The sequence below is a fragment of the Zea mays genome, chromosome 8, assembly GCF_902167145.1.
Source record: "Zea mays cultivar B73 chromosome 8, Zm-B73-REFERENCE-NAM-5.0, whole genome shotgun sequence".
Lineage (NCBI taxonomy): Eukaryota > Viridiplantae > Streptophyta > Magnoliopsida > Poales > Poaceae > Zea > Zea mays.
This window is the reverse complement of record NC_050103.1, coordinates 139,732,679-139,756,229: the sequence shown is the minus strand read 5'-3', so window position 1 is coordinate 139,756,229 and position 23,551 is coordinate 139,732,679. Positions and strand designations below refer to the sequence as shown.

The window sequence follows — 23,551 nt, the reverse complement described above, 5'->3', positions numbered from 1 at the left end:
CTAACTTGTTTTGACAATTCGCATTGACTCTAGATGAATTTTAAGGTAGGAACAATTGGGTTGGTTATATAATCTTCTTATCTTTCCAACCATATAAGTTCTGTCGCAATAAGAGTCCAGATGCGTTCTAGGCGTCCATTTTAGTACAGATTGGTCTTGGAACCCGAGATGGAATCGCAACCGAGTCGGACTTGATCTCCTTCCTGTTGTGGACGCCATTTCTCCTCCTTGACACTTTAGCCTTTCCCAAGTCCTTGCTTGTCCTCTCCAAAGTTCCTAAACATTAAAACATCCATGGCACCAAGCGTAAGCTTTAAAACATAATTAACTAGCTTAGAACAAACCTAAAGATTCAGCTTGTCCATGCATTATTTGTATGAGAGTGATGTCATCATCATTCTCCCCCAATTTAATTGGAGTCGTCCTCGACTCAGGCGTGGCAAAGGGTGGCCGAGCAACCCTAGGATGTACAAGGCCTTTAGGCCCAAAAATAGGCATCGCTAATTTTAGCAGATTCTGGACATCATTTTTCTATAACGATTTTTATATGCTCCAACCGTATATTGATGTGGGACCAGTTGGGTTAGAAAGCTTATCGCCTTAGCTTTCCAACGGTATCTAGAACGTCGAAAATGGAGTCCATATGTAGCTTGGGCGTCCGTTTTCGCAACACCCACTCCTGCAGTCCGAACCGGATTCGCGAATAAACTAGACTTCAACTCCCCTTGAGCTTGAGACTCTATGATTGATTGGGCCTTGACCATCTAGTTGATATCCATGTACTCATCATTATATCCTTATTGGTTTTGAATCGTCCTCGACTCAAAGTCGTTGGTGCCTGCAAAAAGGTGTTGATATAGTGATTGATGTCATCCAACCTTACTCCCCTTCTTAAAGTTGATCCAGTTGTCGTAAAACATACAAAGAAGGACAAGTGGAACTGGACATAATATGGTTAGCTTTAACACAACCCTCTAATGATCATGTCGTTTCATGACAAAAGAAGATATTATATTTAAACAAATATATACTCGATGTACCATATATTCTCCTTTCTAATTATAACTTCCAATAACATGATATGTATGTTTAGATAACCATGGAAAATCAGCACTAAAAGAAAGTTTCTACTCTAAATTATTTAGATTACATAGAACATCAAATTGAATATAGCCCAAAGTATTTAAAAATGATAACAATTTAAAGTTATAATTTCAGCACAATTAACAGGATTGGAAGAAACAATATCAAGTTTGTCACAAGAATTACTAGTACAATCATCAGGTAATAAAGGTAACTCCAGTTTATTTGAAGCCATAACATCATTGGAAGAAACGAATGATTCTCTCGTAAGCATTTTCGTATTAGCCTAAGTATGTGATTTATCAGATGAAGTTAAGTACTCCCACCGAGATAAAGCAGAATGGGTGAAAACAATGTAAGTAACCTTCGGGGTCGGTCTCACCCTCCGACATGGCGTGCTCGTCGGCGCTGAAGTCAGAGTCACCGGACCCCACACTAATGTTGAGCCACTTGCGCCGCACTACCCTGTTCCACAACTGCGACACACAATCCCAATTAGAGATGGCAATGGGGACCCGATCCCCGATTTCCCGCGGGGAATTCCTCCATTAACGGATGAGGATGGAGCAGTTTCTTCCCCCGCGAGGATGTAAACGGGGAAAAATTCTTCTCTGACGGGTAAACGAGGACGGGGATGGGCCCGTTCCTCGCGGAGACCCGTTAAACTTACATGTGATAATGTTTTCATTCAATAACTAATTATAAAAATAAATAATTAAATTGTTAAGAGATCACTCATTGTACAAATGCGTTTAGTTTGATGTACACATAATGATTTTTTTACATCTGACGACAACCTTTTGTATTAATAACATATGAAGCGTGTTCTGATTATAATTTAAGCGAGGACGGTGACCTTCGACGAAGATTTACCCGCGGGGAACGGGAATGAGTAAGAAATACCCTGCAAGTGTTTGTAGAGATCCCTGCGGGGAAATTTTTTCGTTGCGGGGACGGAGTGGACGGAGATGGAGAGTTAAAACCCGACGGGGAATTCCCACCATCCTAACCCCAATCCGCGCCGCAACACCACCATCTCAGCCCACCTCAACATCACAAGATCATTTGTCCCGCGCAAACCAGATACCAGAACAGCAGAAAAGATCAGAATTTGATCCTAGAAACAGCAGCTTGAAGAACTAGAGCGAAGAAGCTTCGAGCATCGAACATGGCTGCCTCGTGGTGCGCTCGGTGAACCGGGACAAGATTATTTTGCCTCGTGCCGCGGCAGGGAGGAAGAGGACGCCATACGCGCGACTGCAGCAGCTCCCCTACCCAGAGCCACAGAGCACGTCTCTGAGAGTGAAACGTGATGGTCACTCACTTGGGACTTGGCTGCCCTGTTCCAGTGAAGAAACAGATCGACCAGTCGTCTGTCCCAGTTAGGGCCGGACAAAATACTCGTGGCTCGTGAGCTCGCTCGACTCGTGGTCGGCTCGGCTCGGCTTGACTCGGCTCGTTTCAATTTTGTCACGAGCTGAGCTAACATCTCAACTCGGTTCATTAACGAGCCAGCTCGACACGAGCTCGAGCCAGCTCGTTAGCTCGAATGAGCTAGCATTTATCTGCAAAACAAAGCATATGTATGTATTGGATGAATTAATAAGTGATAAACTATGTTAATTTAGGGTTTAAATGATGTGATGTATAAAATTATGAGTATTGTTAGTCTTTTCAAGTGTTAAATTAGTATAAAATTAACTAGCAATTGATTATATCGTTGTATATACACATGTATACTATTTATTGTTGTGTCTGAAAGGGAAATGTGCCCTTGGGCCATTTCTATGTATTTTGGTGATTGAGTGCCAACACATGTGCTTAATTGGGAATTTATGAACATGGATGAACAAGGTGAAAATCATGAAGTAAAGGTATGTTTCTAAGCCTTAGTACATTGGTTTTAAGTACTAATATATTTGTCTAAGTGTTAGAAACAGAAAGAAGAAGAATAGAGAAAAGGAGAAGGGACTTGGCTGTGTGCTGCCAAGACCCAGCTCGGTCTGGAGCACCGGACTGTCCGGTGTGCACCGGACAGTGTCCGGTGCGCCAGGCTGGCGCGACTCGAACTGGCCGCTCTCGGGAAATTGGCCGGCGGCGTACGGCTAAAATTCACCGGACTGTCCGGTGTGCACCGGACTGTCCGGTGAGCCAACGGTCGGCCAGGGCCAACGGTCGGCCGCGCAATCCGCGCGGGACACGTGGCCGAGCCAACGGTCGGAAGACGGCACCGGACTGTCCGGTGTGCACCGGACATGTCCGGTGCGCCAACAGAGCCAGATCTGCCAACGGTCTGCAACGGTCGTCTTCGCCGTTTAAGGAAACAAATCGGGCACCGGACAGTGTCCGGTGTGCACCGGACTGTCCGGTGCCCCCGACGACAGAAGGCAAAGATGGCCTTCCGGATTTGCTCTCAACGGCTCCTAGCTGCCTTGGGGCTATAAAAGGAGCCCCTAGGCGCATGGAGGAGAAACACAAGCAACCTTTGAGCATTCTTGATCATCCACACTAAGTCTCTGCGCATTCGTTTGTGTTTCTAAGTGATTCGAGCTCTGTTCTAAGTGAGAACTCTGAGATAGTCTTGTGAGCTCGATTCTTGGCCGTGTGTGTGCGCTTTTGCTGTGGATTTGTGTGTATTGCTTCCCTCCCTTACTCTGTGTTTCATTTGTGATCATATACTTGTAAGGGCAAGAGACTCCAATTTGTGGAGATTCCTTGCAAACGGGATAGTGAAAGGAAAACAAAACACCGTGGTATTCAAGTGGGTCTTTGGACCGCTTGAGAGGGGTTGATTGCAACCCTCGTCCGTTGGGACGCCACAACGTGGAGTAGGCAAGCGTTGGTCTTGGCCGAACCACGGGATAAAACCACTGTGTCACTCTGTGCTTGATTCTCTTGTGGTACTGTGTTTTGTTGAGATTGTTGAGACTTCACCTTAGCCACTTGGCAATAATCGTGCTAACACTTAACAAGTTTTTGTGGCTTAAGTTTGAAGTTTTTACAGGATCACCTATTCACCCCCCCCCCTCTAGGTGCTCTCAATTGGTATCGGAGCCGTTCTCTTCAAGAAAGGGACTAACCGCCCGAAGAGATGGATCCTAAGGGGAAGGGAATTGTGATCAACGACAAGGAGAAGGAGTCCTTCGTCAACGAGCCAAGGGATGACAAGTCCAATGACTCGGGCTCGGGCCACAAGCGAAGAGATGGGAAGAAGAAGAAGACAAGACGCATCAAGGAGATCGTCTACTACGACAGCGATGAGTCCTCTTCTTCCCAAAAGGACGACGACTACGACAAACAAAGGAAACCGGTTAATTCTAACTTTTCTTTTGACTACTCTCGTATTCCGCATAGTTCAAATTCACATTTGCTTTCCATTCCACTCGGCAAGCCCCCACACTTTGATGGAGAGGACTACGGATTTTGGAGCCACAAAATGCGTAGTCACCTATTCTCTCTCCATCCTAGTATATGGGAGATTGTAGAGAGTGGAATGCATTTTGATAGTTCGGATAGTCCCATGTTCATTAATGAACAAATTCATAAGAATGCACAAGCTACTACTGTTCTTCTAGCTTCCTTGTGCAGGAATGAATACCATAAGGTGAGCGGCTTGGATAACGCCAAGCAAATCTGGGACACCCTCAAGATTTCTCATGAGGGGAACGACGTCACCTTACTCACCAAGATGGAGTTGGTGGAGGGCGAGCTTGGACGGTTCGCAATGATAAGGGGCGAGGAGCCAACGCAAACATACAATCGGCTCAAGACCCTTATCAACAAGATAAGAAGCTACGGGAGCACGCGATGGACGGACCACGACGTCGTCCGCCTAATGCTAAGGTCATTTACCGTTCTTGATCCTCACTTGGTGAACAATATACGTGAAAATCCCAGGTACACCAAGATGTCGCCCGAAGAAGTTCTTGGGAAATTTGTTAGCGGGCGAATGATGATCAAGGAGGCGAGATATGTGGACGACGCCTTGAATGGTCCGATCAACGAGCCGCAACCTCTCGCTCTCAAGGCAACACGAAGCAAGGAGGCGCTACCTAGCAAGGTGGCACAAATTGAGGCGGCCGGACTCAACGATGAAGAGATGGCTCTCATCATCAAGAGATTCAAGACGGCGCTAAATGGTCGCAAGGGGCAGCCAAGCAAGACCAAGACCAAGGGGAAGCGCTCATGCTTCAAATGCGGTAAGCTTGGTCATTTTATCGCTAACTGTCCCGATAATGAAAGTGACCAGGAAAAGGGGAACAAAAGAGAAAAGAAGAAGCAATACAAGAAGGCAAAGGGCGAGGCGCATCTAGGAAAGGAGTGGGACTCGGATTGCTCCTCCTCCGACTCCGACAACGAAGGACTCGCCGCCACTGCCTTCAACAAATCGGCTCTCTTCCCCAACGAGCGTCTCACATGTCTTATGGCAAGGGAGAAGAAGGTGAGTACTCAAGACTCCACTTATGCTTCTTCTAGTGATAGTGAGTCTAGTGATGATGACATAGATTATTCATGCTTGTTCAAGGGCTTAGATAGATCTAAGATAGATAAAATCAATGAATTGATTGATGCATTGAATGAAAAGGATAGGCTTTTAGAAAAGCAGGAGGATTTATTGTATGATGAACATGATAAATTTGTAGAGGCACAAAAATCATATGCTTTAGAAGTAAAAAGAAATGAAATGCTTTCTTATGAACTATCTACTTGTCATGAAACCATTTCTACTTTACAAGGTTTTAACAATGATTTAAATGCTAAGTTAGAAGTAGCAAATAAATCTAATTCTTGTGTAGAACATGTTAAGATTTGCACTAGGTGTAAGGATTTCGATGTTGATGCCTGTAGTGAACATCTAGTTTTAATTTCCAAATTAAATAAGGAAGTGGCTAGTCTTAATGCCCAACTTAAGACTAGCAAGAATGAAGTTGATAAAATAAAATTTGCAAGGGATGCCTATACGGTTGGTAGACACCCCTCAATTAAGGATGGTCTTGGCTTCAAGAGAGAGGCCAAGAACTTAACAAGCCATAAGGCTCCCATCTTCGTCAAGGAGAAAGGGAAGGCCCCTATGGCTAGTAATGCTAAAAAGAACCATGCTTTTATGTATTATGATAGGAGAAATGCTAGAAATGCTTATAATGATTTTGATTCACATGTTTATGATTCTCATGCCATGTTTGCCTCTAGTTCTTCTTATAAGCATGATAGGGATATGCCTAGGAGAAATATTGCTCATGTGCCTAGAAAGAATGTTATTCATGCTCCTAGGAAAGTAGTGAATGAACCTTCTATAATTTATTGTGCTTTAAACACTTCCTTTGCTATTTGTAGAAAGGATAGGAAAATAGTTGCTAGGAAGTTAGGGGCAAAATGCAAGGGAGACAGGACTTGCATTTGGGTCCCTAAGGACATTTGTGCTAACCTTGCAGGACCCAACATGAGTTGGGTACCTAAGACCCAAGCCTAAATTTGCCTTGCAGGTTTATGCATCCGGGGGTTCAAGCTGGATTATTGACAGCGGATGCACAAACCATATGACGGGAGAGAGGAAGATGTTCACCTCCTACGTCAAAAATAAGGATTCCCAAGATTCAATTATATTCGGTGATGGGAATCAAGGCAAGGTAAAAGGGCTAGGTAAAATTGCAATTTCAAATGAGCATTCTATATCAAATGTATTCTTAGTGGAGAGTCTTGGATATAATTTGCTATCTGTCAGTCAATTATGTCAAATGGGATATAATTGTTTATTTACAAATGTAGATGTGTCTGTCTTTAGAAGATGTGATGGTTCACTAGCTTTTAAGGGTGTACTAGACGGCAAACTTTATTTAGTTGATTTTGCAAAAGAAGAGGCCGGTCTAGATGCATGCTTAATGGCTAAGACTTGCATGGGCTGGCTATGGCATCGCCGCTTAGCACATGTGGGGATGAAGAACCTCCACAAGCTTCTAAAGGGAGAACATGTGATAGGTCTAACAAATGTACATTTCGAAAAAGATAGACCTTGTGCAGCTTGTCAGGCAGGTAAACAGGTGGGAGGAGCGCATCACAGCAAGAATGTGATGACCACGTCAAGACCCCTGGAGCTACTGCATATGGACCTCTTCGGACCCGTCGCCTATCTAAGCATAGGGGGAAGTAAGTATGGCTTAGTTATTGTTGATGATTTTTCCCGCTTCACTTGGGTGTTCTTTTTGCAGGATAAGTCTGAAACCCAAGGGACCCTCAAACGCTTCCTCAGGAGAGCTCAAAATGAGTTTGAGCTCAAAGTGAAAAAGATAAGAAGCGACAACGGGTCCGAGTTCAAGAACCTTCAAGTTGAGGAGTTCCTTGAAGAGGAAGGGATCAAACACGAGTTCTCCGCTCCCTACACACCACAGCAAAATGGTGTGGTAGAGAGGAAGAACAGGACGCTCATCGACATGGCGAGGACGATGCTAGGAGAGTTCAAGACCCCCGAGTGCTTTTGGACGGAAGCCGTGAACACGGCGTGCCACGCCATCAACAGGGTCTACCTTCATCGCCTCCTCAAGAAGACGTCGTATGAGCTGCTAACCGGTAACAAACCCAATGTATCGTACTTTCGTGTATTTGGGAGTAAATGCTACATTCTAGTAAAGAAGGGTAGAAATTCTAAGTTTGCTCCCAAAGCTGTAGAAGGGTTTTTATTAGGTTATGACTCAAATACAAAGGCGTATAGAGTCTTCAACAAATCATCGGGTTTGGTTGAAGTCTCTAGCGACGTTGTATTTGATGAGACTAATGGCTCTCCAAGAGAGCAAGTTGTTGATTGTGATGATGTAGATGAAGAAGATGTTCCGACGGCCGCTATACGGACCATGGCGATTGGAGAAGTGCGGCCACAGGAACAAGATGAGCAAGATCAACCCTCTTCCTCAATTATGGTGCATCCCCCGACTCAAGACGATGAACAGGTTCATCATAAGGAGGCGTGTGATCAAGGGGGAGCACAAGATGATCAAGTGATAGAGGAAGAAGCGCAACCGGCACCTCCAACTCAAGTTCGAGCGATGATTCAAAGGGATCATCCCATCGACCAAATTCTGGGTGACATCAGCAAGGGAGTAACTACTCGATCTCGATTAGTTAATTTTTGTGAGCATTACTCCTTTGTCTCTTCTATTGAGCCTTTCAGGGTAGAAGAGGCTTTGCTAGATCCGGACTGGGTGTTGGCCATGCAAGAGGAGTTAAACAACTTCAAGCGCAATGAAGTTTGGACACTAGTGCCTCGTCCGAAGCAAAATGTTGTGGGAACCAAGTGGGTGTTCCGCAACAAACAGGACGAGCACGGGGTGGTGACGAGGAACAAGGCTCGACTTGTGGCAAAAGGTTATGCCCAAGTCGCAGGTTTGGATTTCGAGGAGACTTTTGCTCCTGTGGCTAGGCTAGAATCAATTCGTATCTTGCTAGCATATGCCACTCACCATTCTTTCAGGTTGTTTCAAATGGATGTGAAGAGCGCCTTCCTCAACGGGCCAATCAAGGAGGAGGTGTACGTGGAGCAACCCCCTGGCTTCGAGGATGAACGGTACCCCGACCATGTGTGTAAGCTCTCTAAGGCGCTCTATGGACTTAAGCAAGCCCCAAGAGCATGGTATGAATGCCTTAGAGATTTCTTAATTGCTAATGCTTTCAAGGTTGGGAAAGCCGATCCAACTCTTTTTACTAAGACTTGTAATGGTGATTTGTTTGTGTGCCAAATTTATGTCGATGACATAATATTTGGTTCTACTAACCAAAAGTCTTGTGAAGAGTTTAGCAGGGTGATGACGCAGAAATTCGAGATGTCGATGATGGGCGAGTTGAACTACTTCCTTGGGTTCCAAGTGAAGCAACTCAAGGACGGCACCTTCATCTCCCAAACGAAGTACACGCAAGATCTGCTAAAGCGGTTTGGGATGAAGGACGCCAAGCCCGCAAAGACTCCGATGGGGACCGACGGACACACCGACCTCAACAAAGGAGGTAAGTCCGTTGATCAAAAAGCATACCGGTCAATGATAGGTTCTTTGCTTTACTTATGTGCTAGTAGACCGGATATTATGCTTAGCGTATGCATGTGTGCTAGATTTCAATCCGATCCTAAGGAGTGTCACTTAGTGGCGGTGAAGCGAATTCTTAGATATTTGGTTGCTACGCCTTGCTTCGGGCTCTGGTATCCAAAGGGGTCTACCTTTGACTTAGTTGGATACTCAGACTCCGACTATGCTGGATGTAAGGTCGATAGGAAGAGTACATCGGGGACGTGCCAATTCTTAGGAAGGTCCCTGGTGTCATGGAACTCTAAGAAACAAACTTCCGTTGCCCTATCCACCGCTGAGGCCGAGTATGTTGCCGCAGGACAGTGTTGCGCGCAACTACTTTGGATGAGGCAAACCCTCAGGGACTTTGGCTACAATCTGAGCAAAGTCCCACTCCTATGTGATAATGAGAGTGCTATCCGCATGGCGGAAAATCCTGTTGAACACAGCCGCACAAAGCACATAGACATCCGGCATCACTTTTTGAGAGACCACCAGCAAAAGGGAGATATCGAAGTGTTTCATGTTAGCACCGAGAACCAGCTAGCCGATATCTTTACCAAGCCTCTAGATGAGAAGACCTTTTGCAGGCTGCGTAGTGAGCTAAATGTCTTAGATTCGCGGAACTTGGATTGAATTGTAGCATACATGTGTTTATGCATTTGATCAGGTTCATTCTGCATTTTGTTGCTTATTGTGGTGCTCAAGTTGTACCAACACTCCCTGGACCTCACAAGTCCGTTGCAAAGTGATGCACATGTTTAGGGGGAGATATGTTACAACTTGACCCTTTGAGACTAACCATTTGCTTGAGTTTGCTTGATTTAGTCTCGAAGGAGGATTGAAAGGGAAAAGGTGGACTTGGACCATGAAAGACTTCCACTGCACTCCGATGAGAGGGTAACTAATTCCAAGTTCATCTCATGAAATCTTATTGCCATTTGCTCTTAATTGAAGACTTTGGTGAGGCAATGGGGTTAAAGGGCCAAGATTGATCCTGTTTTGGTGCTTGATGCCAAAGGGGGAGAAAATAAAGGCCAAAGTGATAAATGGATCAGCTACCACTTGAGAGATTTTGAAAATAGTAGAATAGAGTTTTTGTTTTGTCAAAAGCTTTTATTGTCTCTTATTGTCTCTATTTTCAAAAGTTGACTTCTTGTGGGGAGAAGTGTTGATTATGGGAAAAAGGGGGAGTTTTTGAAATCTTTGATCAATCTCTTTTGGAATGACTCTCTTTATACTTCAACATGTGTGTTTGACTTAGAGATAGAGATTTGAGTTTGATTTGCAAAAACAAACCAAGTGGTGGCAAAGGATGATCCATATATGCCAAAATTGAATAAAACTTAAATTTATTTTATTTGAAGTGAGTTTGCACTTGTTCTAGTTGCTTTATGTTGTGTTGGCATAAATCACCAAAAAGGGGGAGATTGAAAGGGAAATGTGCCCTTGGGCCATTTCTATGTATTTTGGTGATTGAGTGCCAACACATGTGCTTAATTGGGAATTTATGAACATGGATGAACAAGGTGAAAATCATGAAGTAAAGGTATGTTTCTAAGCCTTAGTACATTGGTTTTAAGTACTAATATATTTGTCTAAGTGTTAGAAACAGAAAGAAGAAGAATAGAGAAAAGGAGAAGGGACTTGGCTGTGTGCTGCCAAGACCCAGCTCGGTCTGGAGCACCGGACTGTCCGGTGTGCACCGGACAGTGTCCGGTGCGCCAGGCTGGCGCGACTCGAACTGGCCGCTCTCGGGAAATTGGCCGGCGGCGTACGGCTAAAATTCACCGGACTGTCCGGTGTGCACCGGACTGTCCGGTGAGCCAACGGTCGGCCAGGGCCAACGGTCGGCCGCGCAATCCGCGCGGGACACGTGGCCGAGCCAACGGTCGGAAGACGGCACCGGACTGTCCGGTGTGCACCGGACATGTCCGGTGCGCCAACAGAGCCAGATCTGCCAACGGTCTGCAACGGTCGTCTTCGCCGTTTAAGGAAACAAATCGGGCACCGGACAGTGTCCGGTGTGCACCGGACTGTCCGGTGCCCCCGACGACAGAAGGCAAAGATGGCCTTCCGGATTTGCTCTCAACGGCTCCTAGCTGCCTTGGGGCTATAAAAGGAGCCCCTAGGCGCATGGAGGAGAAACACAAGCAACCTTTGAGCATTCTTGATCATCCACACTAAGTCTCTGCGCATTCGTTTGTGTTTCTAAGTGATTCGAGCTCTGTTCTAAGTGAGAACTCTGAGATAGTCTTGTGAGCTCGATTCTTGGCCGTGTGTGTGCGCTTTTGCTGTGGATTTGTGTGTATTGCTTCCCTCCCTTACTCTGTGTTTCATTTGTGATCATATACTTGTAAGGGCAAGAGACTCCAATTTGTGGAGATTCCTTGCAAACGGGATAGTGAAAGGAAAACAAAACACCGTGGTATTCAAGTGGGTCTTTGGACCGCTTGAGAGGGGTTGATTGCAACCCTCGTCCGTTGGGACGCCACAACGTGGAGTAGGCAAGCGTTGGTCTTGGCCGAACCACGGGATAAAACCACTGTGTCACTCTGTGCTTGATTCTCTTGTGGTACTGTGTTTTGTTGAGATTGTTGAGACTTCACCTTAGCCACTTGGCAATAATCGTGCTAACACTTAACAAGTTTTTGTGGCTTAAGTTTGAAGTTTTTACAGGATCACCTATTCACCTCCCCCCCTCTAGGTGCTCTCAGTGTCTCGCGAGCTAAACGAGCCAGCTCGAGCTCGCAAACGAGCCGAGCTGGTTCTCTGGCTCGGTTGCTTAACGAGTCGAGCCGAGCCAGCTCGAGCTCGGTCGAGCCGGCTCGATATCCACCCCTAGTCCCAGTGGTCTCTCCTGTTTATATATAAAATAATGTGGTTTAAAAAGGTTTATTTTTAACACTTTATATTGTAGTAATTAAGGACATCCTTGTTACCAGTACAATATTCGTGCGTAGCTACGTAAAAAAAAGCTACGATGTCAAAAAAATATGATAATAAGGATTCGACTGTCCTTGTGCTCTTAGTCCTAGTCCTGGCTAGGTTAAGCATCACCAGTTGGACAGACACAACCCTAACCAAACCACCGACCACAGGTTCAAACAAAACCAGTGCGACAAACTACAGTGCCACTACCGCATAAGAATCCATACGAGACCTCACCATATAGCAAAAAAAAAGCACCAATTCAAAGCACAACAATCGAGCACGTTCAACCAAAATATTATAAGGCAGAGTTAACACATCACAGCCTTGTTTCGCTACATCAATCACATAGCCACAAGTCTCTAAACAAAATAAGGACAGCCTACTAACATCGACAATCTTTCCAGACTCGCTTGGATCTCCCATGCTTCACCTTCATGGACTCGAATGGACCTTCGACTCACTTGGCCACCATGCTTCTCCTTCATGGACTCAGTTGGACCTGCAACTCATTTGGCCCCATGCTTCGCCTTGGAGTGAGCCTGCAGAGCCATCTCACTATTGAATGTCCTGGACAGACAGCAAACAGAGACCAAGGATCAATACATTGATCGATTTTTCACCAGATAACCAAATAGGCTCACCAAATAAATCAGTGCCTACTTACTTGCTGCATGATTTGCAAGGGACTGACCCACCAGATTTTGGAGACTTCTCCGTTGATTTGTCATTGTTTGCAGGGGTCTTGCCTTTTGCTGGGTGTGGAGTTGCCACATGGGTGGCACCCTTCTTGCCACCTGCAAAAAGAAATATAGAATACATGTTACAAATTCATAGCAACAATTCCATAGCAAATAGCCCCAACTTTGAAGATACTTTACTACAAACAAACCTGTTTTCTGGGCTGGCGGTGTGGCAACCTTTGCTTTCTTATCAGAAAGAGGCGTTTTCAGAGCATTTTCAGCACCTCTCTTCTTGCCTGCCTCTGGCTGAAAAACATCACATTGATATCATCTAATACCAACACATTACTGAAGTTGACACAGGAGTAAATCCATGGTATCATCTAATAACAACACATTGTTGAAGTTAACACAGGAGTAAATCCATGAAGCTCATACCTTTTTAGGAGTTGGGGTTTCTTCCTCGTCATCATCACTGGTATCATCCTCATCACTTGAATCCTACAACAAGAAAGCTATAATTAGGAATCATCCTGACATGCAGACAAAACATTTCTTCATCCTTCAACTCACATCATCGCCTTCGTCAGGAGATAATCCCTCGCCTTCATCAGAATCATCAGAATCATCCTCATCAGAATCATCAGACTCATCCTCATCAGAATCATCAGAGTCATCCTTGCTTTTCTTTTCAAGGCCAAGACTTGATTTTGAAGCTGTAGCAGCTACTGCCTTCTCTTGATTTTTCTGCTCCTCCTTCCCATCAGCTTTGCCTTGAAACAATTAGATATGTTCATAATTCAAACAACCCCTCCAGAAAAAAAAACAAAGATATATATACCATTTTCCTTGATTACTGGAATGTTTAGCTCCTCCTCTTCATCCTCAGAATCAAGATCCATTGTGGAAGAGGCAAAAAGAAAGTCAAGGAAACAAAATACTCAACACAAAAACTGCTTTAATCACTCTGGCTGAAAATATAACTAATATAAGTATTTCAGCGTTAAAAAGGATATTCATCTCCCTCAATTGGCTGCTCAACCTTGTAACCAGAGAAAAATACACTGGTAGTTTTCGATGTGTGTGACAGCTCAAACTCTTTATTGAAAACCAAATCGAATTGTATCTGTGGGTATTTGTCGATAGAGAGCGTTCCAATGGCAAGCTTCTTGTCATCAACTTTGACATACATTAAGGCACTGTCACTTTTCTTTGATTCCCCAAGGGCAGCCTGTCGAATTAAATCCAAGTAAGTATACAGAGCAAATCCAGGAGAGTACATATAACAATGAGATTTACCTGGGAAACGTGCAGGATAAAGCCATGTCCAGGCTCACACTTGACAGTGGATCCAGGTTTGACCTCGAGACCTGCAAAAGACAGAGCAATACAAGATAGGTTAAATTAAGAATGCAAACCTGATGCTGTTAGAACAAACATTTCGCAATGCGCCTAAACAACAGATTTAGGAGCACACTTCCTCCTGCCATGCTGAACATACTTGTAGTAGAACAAAACAAACAATCTGATGTAGGTTACATTAAGAATGATCTGGTGCTGTTTAACAATGGTACAAAAGAACAAACATCCTAATTCAGTGGCATCACCGTCACGTCCTATAATAAGACCCTATTGAAACAGGACACGGCCACGTATGATTTCAACCATTTTAATCTACTTTTTTCCATACTGTGCAAATAGGCAATGCCACATAACTGCTGATTGTAGAACAACGATGCCCTAGTAGTAAGTAGTAGCGAACCAAACAATAGCCACGATTCACAGGGCCCTAAAACATTCGCAAACAAGTGCTAGCAGTAGCCAATCAAACCATGCCCATGATTCCCAGGGCCTTAAATAAAAGGCTAAAACGCCCAAAAATCAAACAGAGGAACCGCAACAAAACGAAGAAAGCGCAGGTATCACGGAGAATTGAGTTTGCGAGAGAGAAAGTAAGGGAGGTCACCCCAGAACTCCATCGACGGCGGCGGAGCGGAAACGAAGATGGAATGGGAACTAGGGTTTAAAGCCGCCGGGTAACGGAAAGACCGGACGGGAAATGCGACGGAGAGGAGAAGGGTCGAGTCGGACAGCCTTTTAAAAGGCGGAGAGCACGGCTTTGCCGTCCGATCTATACTCCAACACCATCTTGGCCGCTCGTTTTTTTTTCGTTCTGTATAAAGACGTATAGAGATGATATTCTAAATGGGCCAGAAGCCCACCCAGACATCATTGAGCTTGTAGCAATTTGGTATTGGGATCCAGCGTCCACGAGATGCCGTTGGTGCTGAAGAGTGTGTAAATAATTACTCCCGTCGGAAACGTAGCAGTCCGGCTTTATCACGGACGCGAAATTATCTATCTATCCATGACCTGCGGGCTATAGATGTCCATCCGGGCCGCCCGGCACGGACCCGGCCCGAGCCCGGTTAGGCACGGCACGAACAGGGTCGTGCCTGGCCCGGCACGCTGTTGACTCGGGCCGTGCCGGTTCGGGTCACGGGCCAGGACATGTGTCCAAGCACGGCCCAGAGAGGCCAAAAACGTGCCGGGTTGGCCCGAAAGCCTCTGGGCCATTCCGGGCCGTGCCCTCCACTGGCCCGAAAAATCACAGAAATACAAAAAATCTGGAAACACAAGCACTAAAATTCTAAAATTCTAAATACTAAAACACAAGCACACATAAAATATGGAAACAAATAATTATGGAGCTGTGTGCAATGGCTGCCTCATTAAAAACCTTCTTAGGCAAAAACTCACACCTCGTGAGAAAAAAGCCTAAGAAGGAAAAAAGAGTACAGCCACAGCTCCTAAGCCCTAAGGCATAAGTTCATACAGATACAGTACAGTCCATGAGTTCATTACAAGAATAAGCCATCAGGCATCAGGCAAACAACTAAGCTAGCCAACCACCACTCCACCAGTCCACCACCAACTACTGGTTGTGTTCTTCTGGATCATCAAGGTACAAGTTCTCATGTTCAGCTTCAAGTTCCCTTGTCTCTTCCTCCACAGTATGCTGCAGGTGAGCATCAGCAAGCTCCCAGTCTTTTATGCAAGACAAAACCTCGACCATATCTGGAGCCAGGCGACGTCGACGCTCTTCAATCACCCTGCCAGCAAGACTAAAGGTAGACTCTGAAGATATAGTAGAAGCTGGGACTATCAATACATCTTTAGCAAGTAGAGCAAGAATAGGATAAGTGAGCTTATGCTGATGCCACCAAGATAGGACATTGAAGTCCTCATCAAACTCAGTAATAGTATCACTATCTAAGTAAGATGCCAGCAAGAGAGCGAGGCGAGGGCGAGAGAGCGAGGCGAGGGCGAGAGCGTAAATGCGACTGGCGAGGCGAGGGCGACACTGAGGCTGTGTCCGTAAATGCGGCGGCGGGGTGTGGCTGCTGGGCTGGGCCACTGGGGCGCGTCGCGCGCGGCCGGTTAACCTAACCGGGCCGCCGCGTGCCTCCCCCTCAGGCGGGCCGGGTCGGGCTATACCTGACGGGCCGATTTCTGTGGCCCAGCCCGACACGGCGAACGGGCCGGGCTAGCCCAGGCACGATTGAAGCCGGGCCGTGCCGGTGCTGGGCCGGGCCACTTTCGTGCCGTGTCGTGGGCCGCCCGGTGGGCCCGGCCCAGATGGACATCTATACTGCGGGCTGCGAGCCTGCGACTGGGTCGGGTCCGCATGCCATCCTCCGTAAATCGGCTGCGTGCGATGTGGGGCCCAGACGTCGATGTCACCGAACCCGTCCCGTCCCACTAGGGCGAAGCGAAACGGTTCCGTTGCACGGTGGGGGCCGCACACAGTAGCTCGTCACAGTCACACTCTCCAGTGGCCCGGGCTCTTTTTTTGTTATTATTGATTTTTTTTTTCCGCGCAGCCGATTTCTTTTCGTCTCTCTCGCTCTCGCCTTCTCGGCGCAGCGCAGTACTACGAGCTAGCAGCACCAGGCAGGAACCTCTTCCCACACTTCCGCGCTCCTCCCTCTCTCTCTCGAGAATGGTTGTGTAGGCGGGCGCAGGAGGGAGGGAGGCGAGAGGGGGAGCTAGGGTTTTTCGCCGCCGCCTTCTGTTATCCTCAGGTGAGCGACACTCCCGTAGATCCGGCGCGCATCCTTCGCGTCGCCGCCGCTGCCTAGATCTGTGCCGTTTGGGGCCGTAGGGCGCTCTGTTTCGCGCGCCTCCGTGACGGTTTGGGTCCGTTGCAGCTCGGATTCAGGTTTCTTCATGCTGCATTTGCGGGAGTTCGCCGCGCGCTCGCGTCGGTGTTTTTTTTATCCTGTGATTCTTTTTTGGACCTCCGCGAGGGTTGCTTTCGTTGGGAGTTGCTGTAGTAAGAAGCTGGCCAGCGTTTCCTGCGGATGAATTTTGGCCGTGGAGTAGATCTGTGCACTGATGTAAGGTTATGTTGCAGGCTCTGAACCCCCTCCGGTCCGGTGCGCGGCAGATTAGACTCCGATGGGGAAGTCTCCGGCGAAGTGGATCAAGTCCGTGCTCTTCGGGAAGAAGTCGTCGTCCAGGTCCGGCTCCACCAAGGCCAAAGATTTATCGGTAAGAATGCTGTTACGATTTCGAATATAGCTCGAGATATGCCACTGTGGCACTTATATTTCAATCAATGTGCAGAAAGGTGCGAGTAACAAAGGAGCTGCTGCTGCGGGGAAGGAGCCCGTGTTCTCTGAGAGCTCCCCAGTGATCTCGGAGCCTGTGCTTGTTAGCGCCCACAACAATGAGACCGTGCGGGAGGTGGCGAAGGGTGAGAATTCCAGCGTGCAAGAAGTGCCAGTGACCGATGTCAGTCAAGACTTGGAGAAGCAGGGCAGTGTGGGGTCTGATACGTCCAATGATGCTGAGAGGGTGAAGGAAGAGCGAGCGGCCGTGAAGGCACAAGCTGCCTTCCGTGGTTATCTGGTAATTTTTGTTTTTTTCCTCAAATTATCTGTTTCATCGATCCACCTTAACTACTTGTGCTCTCTGGCTGGCCGTGCCAGGTTCCAATGTTATCTAGCACCGCCCCAAGTCTCTTAGAGCCATTCATATAAAACGATAAGGCAAATAAAGAATGCTGTCAGCACTACTGTGTTATTCATATCTTTGAGCCTTTTGGCTATTTTTGTCCATTTCTAATGCAGAACTATATCCCCTCTTCGTTGCTGTGATAAAACATCCATAAATATAATTGTCATAGATACTTGGCTTATCATGGTGCTAATTGTGACTGTCATGGTACTGGTCCAGGCACGCCGAGCATTCCGTGCCCTGAAAGGGATCATAAGACTACAGGCATTGATTCGGGGTCATCTTGTAAGGAGGCAAGCTGTTTCAACTCTTCGTGCAACATGGTTGATTGTGAAGTTTCAAGCCCTGGTCCGTGGGAGGAATCTTAGACTTTCTGAAGCTTCCATTCAAGCAACCATGGAACTTTCCCAACAGAACCTTGCGGTAATTTACTTACAGCTCATTTTCCATACCGTGCCTAATATATTTGTCATGATGATGTCCTTTTTTATTTTATGATCTCATGGAATAGAGAATACTCTCATCTGTTTCATTGTGCTTCGTTCTGATAATGTTAACTGTGAAGCCATGGTAAAACCTGAATAGTATACACTGACCCATTGTATAGGTTCCTGTTGAGGTCTCTCAAACTAATTAAGGTGACATGCATACTTTCCATTATTCTCCTGGATACCAAATACAAAATAAACATCTGTGAAATGAATAACATCTCGAAATTCTTTATTTTCTTATAAAAAGGTTCTTCGATTGGACCCATTTCCAATGCTGATGATTACATGGGTTATATTGTTGTGCATATTAGTGTGGAACCAATAAATAATCCTTGGATTAACATTCAATTAGCTAGTTCCCTTCTGGATGCCAAAATGCTGAGGAGCTATTATCAGAGATTTTGCACCATTAGCAAATTATAAAATTACCTATGCTAGGTTTATCTCCTAGTATTATCGAATTCCTAACTGTACATGCTTCGTTGGGAATTTTCTTGTGCTGGTCACTTTGGATCTGATCAATGTTATTCCTATTCCTATCTACCAATGTGGCAATGCAAATGGCAAATGGAAATGGTTGTGTATCTGCATCGTTGTATTCTATCCTCTATTGAACTCAAGGATCATCCATATTTTATGGTCTCTTTTGTTTTCCTCTTTTTTGTTTTTAACCTTGGTGATCAAAATTGCATGATTTGCCCATGTGATGCTCATTTTCATACTTATTAAGGTGGGGACCCCATAAATGGTGATTATATGATATGTAATTTCTTGTAGGGTGCTAAACCTGGTTCCTGGAAGGAGAAGTTGTCGTCAAATGCATTTGCTCGCAAGGTAATCTCAAAATGCAGTTTTAGTCTTTTAGATATGAATGTACAAATCAGAAATACTAACTGCTTTGAGGCGTTTTATGCTAACTCAGTTAGCTTTTTCTGTGATGTAGCTTCTATCTTCATCAATTGTGGTTGAGGCTCTTCACTTCCAGTATGATGAGATGGACCCTAATTCAGCCTTCAATTGGTTAGAGAGGTGGACGATAAGTCATGTCTGGAAGCCCGCTTCCCAACCAAGGAGAGTTAGTGCTGATGCTAAGCCACATACAAGGAAGGCCAGCTATGCAATGGAAACAGAGTCAGTGAAATTAAAGCGTAATGCACGGAGGAGCTCTGCAGGGCCATTTGAACCTTCTCAAACAAACACTGCCATTGAAATTGAGAAGACAAGACGGAATCCAAGGAAATTAAGTAGCACTCCTGCTGAGTCAGTTCCTGATGGCCAGTTAACAGAACTTGAGAAGGTTAAACGTAGCCTTAGGAAGGTTACTAATTCCGTGGCTGAAACCTCGAAGGCATCTAGTCCAAAAACTGAGATTCCTAACCATCAAGAGGTCCAATGTGAGAGACCACTAAGAAGAGCAAAACAAGTTCCAATTCATCTTGAGAATCAAGAGCCTGATAATGTTAATCTGTCGGACAATGCAAAGATGGATATTCTGGTACCTGATATCCAGCCTGATGTGGAAGTTGCTTCAGATCCAGTCACCATCACTAATGAAGAAAATGTTGATGAACCACCATCTGTTGTTGCTCCAGTGGCCGAAATTATGCCTCTGCAAGACATCAACAACGATGAAAATGCTTTGGTGAATGATGTGGAAGAGAGATCCAAAGAAGAACATCCTTCTACTGAGAGCCTGAAAGGCAGCAAGAGGAGGTCTTCATTCTCAGCTAAGCCTGAATATCCAGAAAATGGCTCCAAAAATTCTCCAGCTCTGCCAAGCTACATGGCTGCTACACAATCAGCAAAGGCGAAACTGCGGGGAAATAGCTCACCAAAACTTAGCTCTGATTCAGCAGAGAAAAACGGCTTCACTCGTCGTCACTCCCTTCCATCCTCTAACAACGGTAAGATGGTTTCACATTCTCCACGTACACAAAGGCCAGCTAATGCTGGTGGCAAGGATGGAGCGAAAGGTGACAAGGCTATGCTGTCATCAAGAGATGCAAGCGGTATGTAGAAAAGAGAAACTTTGAGAAGTTACTACATTTGTATGTCTACCGCATGCATTGTCATAATTTGAACTTGATCTTCTAGTTTTTAAGCTAATTGAAGTATTGAACCTAAACAAATACTTCTTGAACTTGTAGCATCAGGTCTTGTTTGGAAGCTAATGGAAGAAGTCATTTTTGTTGCTTTGTACTAACATTATATTCCGTCACATTGGTGTGCTTTAGAATATGAGATTACACCATAGCCACTGTTTATATCCTTTTCAAATAGTTGGGCTTGCGAAATGCCAAACTATCTTTCTAAAATGCCTGGAAGAATGAGACTGCATGTTCCTTGCATTGCAGCTTCAACATTATATTTCAAAGCTCACCTGTCCTCTTTGCTTGTTATTGTCTTGAAATACGTGCCTATATTCTGTATGTAAGTAGAAATTCTGCATGTGTAGCTGACCTGAATTAATTTCTGTCTTCTCTTCCAAATGTCTGCAGAGAGACCACTGAAAGCTGAGTGGAGACGTTGAGGCGGCGAATCAAATCCAAATCCTTCATTTGATTAGCGCGACCGTTTGGGTGGATGGATCGCCCTTGCAGTTTGCTCGGATTTGTTTTGTTTGTGATGTAAAAAAATGATGTCCTTATCGTCGGCGAGATGAATGAACCGGCTTTGTTGTGATGAATCCGCTGGGAGTCAACTTATTTATTATAGGGTTTTCCGTCATGCCTTTTGTGATGTATAGCTGAAGTATTTTCCCGGTTTGTTTTGGTTTCCAGACCCCCCAGACTTCCTCCCTTCTCCTTGTTGAGAGCTGCTGATGTTAGAGAGAATGAGAACATGCATGGATTGAATTGAACAATCTTACCCATTTGGTGAAATGTGGGCTGCGTTTTGACTGATGGTTGTTTGCCATTCATGGTTATTGTCCTTGAAGCCGCAGTATACTTGTCCCGGCTTGCGAAAAGGAACCATGTATCATGCGATCAATCGAAGTAGATGTGACTCTACAAAGCCTAGGGTTGCTTCAATGCACGGCAACCGATGGAGAGGCATCACTTTCAATTTTGGACTGCAATGAAAAGGAAGACAGTGCCAGTTGTAACACGAGATGATGTCATCCTATTCATATGCATGGTTCTTAAAACGACACTTACTACATGATTGATTGCCTGCATAGAGATAACCCGGCTCCCCGCGTGCTTTGACCCAGCACGAGATTCTGATTGGTTGCTTGGATACGAGGACGCTGACCAGCATGCGGGTGTGCAGGCTAGGCCTTTTTTTTCACTACCAGCCTGCGCGTGTGGAGATGGCGCTAATAACGATCGCTGAGGAGCCAAGCGCGCGGGAGGCCTACGCGCGGGAGGCACCCAACCAATCAGTCGTTAGCTTCCAATTGGATCCCGCTGTTTCTGTAGTGTTTGTCACTCTAAACTCATAGAGCCTACAAGCTCAATGAATGAACATAATGGCACGGGAGCTTGATAAATCATTCTAGCATTTTTTAGAATCGAAACATCTCAAGTTTGACTAAAATTATAAACAGAATCATGAAGATTTAAAACATTAAATAGGTACGTGTCGTGGTTTCGAAAACTGAAAAACAATAGATTTGTGTACGATGGGGATGCAAGTGTGGACTTGCTCCGGATGGTGGATCATAGAGATCCGAGCAAAGGACTGGGACACTAAGTTATACTGGTTCATGTTGTAGCCATAGTCCAGTGTAGTGTTGATCATAGTATTACAGTGGAACATGTTACAACTGGAGTGCTTGTGTATAGAAAGAAAGTTGGCCCACCCTTTTATAGCTAAAAGAGGTCTTTACAATGGGGACTTGTATTCTAGCGGGAGATAGCTCGGCTTGCTGCCTCTAGATGGCGTAGTCCCCCTTGACGTCGTACGTAGGGTCGTGCGCTGTCGCACCCCTAGTATGGTGTCTTATCTTGTCCGTTCGGTAATCAGTCCCTGTAGCTTGCTTGACGCCAACGTTGCGGTACCTAGCGGGTCCGCAAAGTGGGCTTACGGTAATCTTCAAGGTCGTGTCCGGTACAACTTCATCTTCTGTCATACCCCTTGCGTCGCTATTAAGCAGGTGTAGGCATACACCCAAAATTAGGGATGGCAACGGGTACACACCCGTTGGGTAGTACCATTCCATACATGTACCCATCAAAAAACATTCTACCCATCGGGTTACCCATATATGCTCACGGGTATAAAATCTTACCCATACCCGTATCCGATGTCACACCCGGTTTTGAAGGTAAACTGAATGCGAACCATGTACGTGCCAGGATCAGTAATTCACGTACACAACGATTACATAAATGACTCATCATAGCACAATGCTTCGAATTACAATAAAGAGTAAGTAATAATGTTACAGACTAGAGTCATTTACATAATATAAATCAAAGTACACAGAATCGAAACGTAGCCAACGTAAACAACCCACCACAGGCAGCTGACTGGGGGAGGTCGCTAGCCTAATCCTCGAACTCGTCGAAGTCCTGGAACTCCTGGAGATCCGCATCGACACCTTATTCACCTGAGCATAGATTGCACCAAAGGCAACTTGGTGTTTTATGAAAGCAAGGGTGAGTACACATCAACGTACTCAGCAAATGTCCCATTTGGCTGTAGTGGACTAGCTTTATGTGGGGTTAGGATCAAGCAGTTGCTTTTAGTTGGTCAGGTAATTATTACTAGCAGAGAGCCAGGTTTTAACATTAACCCAAGTTATTAACCCAAAAGTACCCTTTCCAAACGGAAAGAATACCAGAAACCATAATCATAATCATAATCACAATAGAAACCATCATTATCCTCATCATCATCTGTAAACAAAGTATCTCTGATCAATGTGTCTCTAATCAATGGAGCTCCCTTGGCCGCTCATAACCGCGAGCACGACTAATATATCAGTTTCATAACACTCTGCAGAGGTTGCGCAGTTTACCCACAAGTCGCGATTCCCTCTCTAGCCCGGGCTTGCAAGACCCTTATTCACTCCCAAGGTGAATGGCCAGGGATTCACTACAAAGCCTTTACAAAGATTCCCTGAGGTTGTAGCCGCCCGTTAGGTTTCCTAAATGCACCGCACTCCTCCCCAAGGGGCGAACCAACCTTGGCAGAGCGAGCCGCATACACCGAGCCCCATTAACGGCACGACGGCGAAGCGAACTACACCCCAGTTCCTCTAATTATTCAGCTAAGGGCATCCCATTCCACCCTCATGGTTGCACTGTTTTCCCGGGCGGTCATCCAACGAACCAGTCCTTACGGA

At 45.6% G+C, this 23,551-nt stretch overlaps 2 protein-coding genes across 4 annotated transcripts; one reads left to right on the top strand and one right to left on the bottom strand.

The window, feature by feature from the left end:
- Nucleotides 1–12,323: 12,323 nt before the first annotated feature.
- Nucleotides 12,324–14,850, bottom strand: LOC542636 (histone deacetylase102). Of its 2 annotated transcripts, none has more exons than XM_008657220.4 (9): nucleotides 14,712–14,850; nucleotides 14,045–14,115; nucleotides 13,762–13,976; nucleotides 13,587–13,648; nucleotides 13,319–13,512; nucleotides 13,184–13,246; nucleotides 12,955–13,051; nucleotides 12,730–12,859; nucleotides 12,324–12,632 (listed from the first exon to the last, which is right to left on the bottom strand). In XM_008657220.4, the coding sequence occupies exons 1-9, from the start codon at nucleotides 14,722–14,724 to the stop codon at nucleotides 12,572–12,574; spliced, it is 906 nt and encodes a 301-aa protein (XP_008655442.1). In that variant the 5' UTR covers nucleotides 14,725–14,850; the 3' UTR covers nucleotides 12,324–12,571.
- Nucleotides 14,851–16,595: 1,745 nt separating this feature from the next.
- Nucleotides 16,596–21,159, top strand: LOC100285565 (calmodulin binding protein). 2 transcript variants are annotated; one of them, XM_008656870.3, is made up of 7 exons: nucleotides 16,596–16,699; nucleotides 17,163–17,299; nucleotides 17,375–17,659; nucleotides 17,987–18,190; nucleotides 19,036–19,092; nucleotides 19,202–20,267; nucleotides 20,757–21,159. In XM_008656870.3, exons 2-7 carry the CDS (start codon nucleotides 17,207–17,209, stop codon nucleotides 20,786–20,788), a joined length of 1,737 nt encoding a protein of 578 aa, XP_008655092.1. In that variant the 5' UTR covers nucleotides 16,596–16,699; nucleotides 17,163–17,206; the 3' UTR covers nucleotides 20,789–21,159.
- Nucleotides 21,160–23,551: the final 2,392 nt, after the last annotated feature.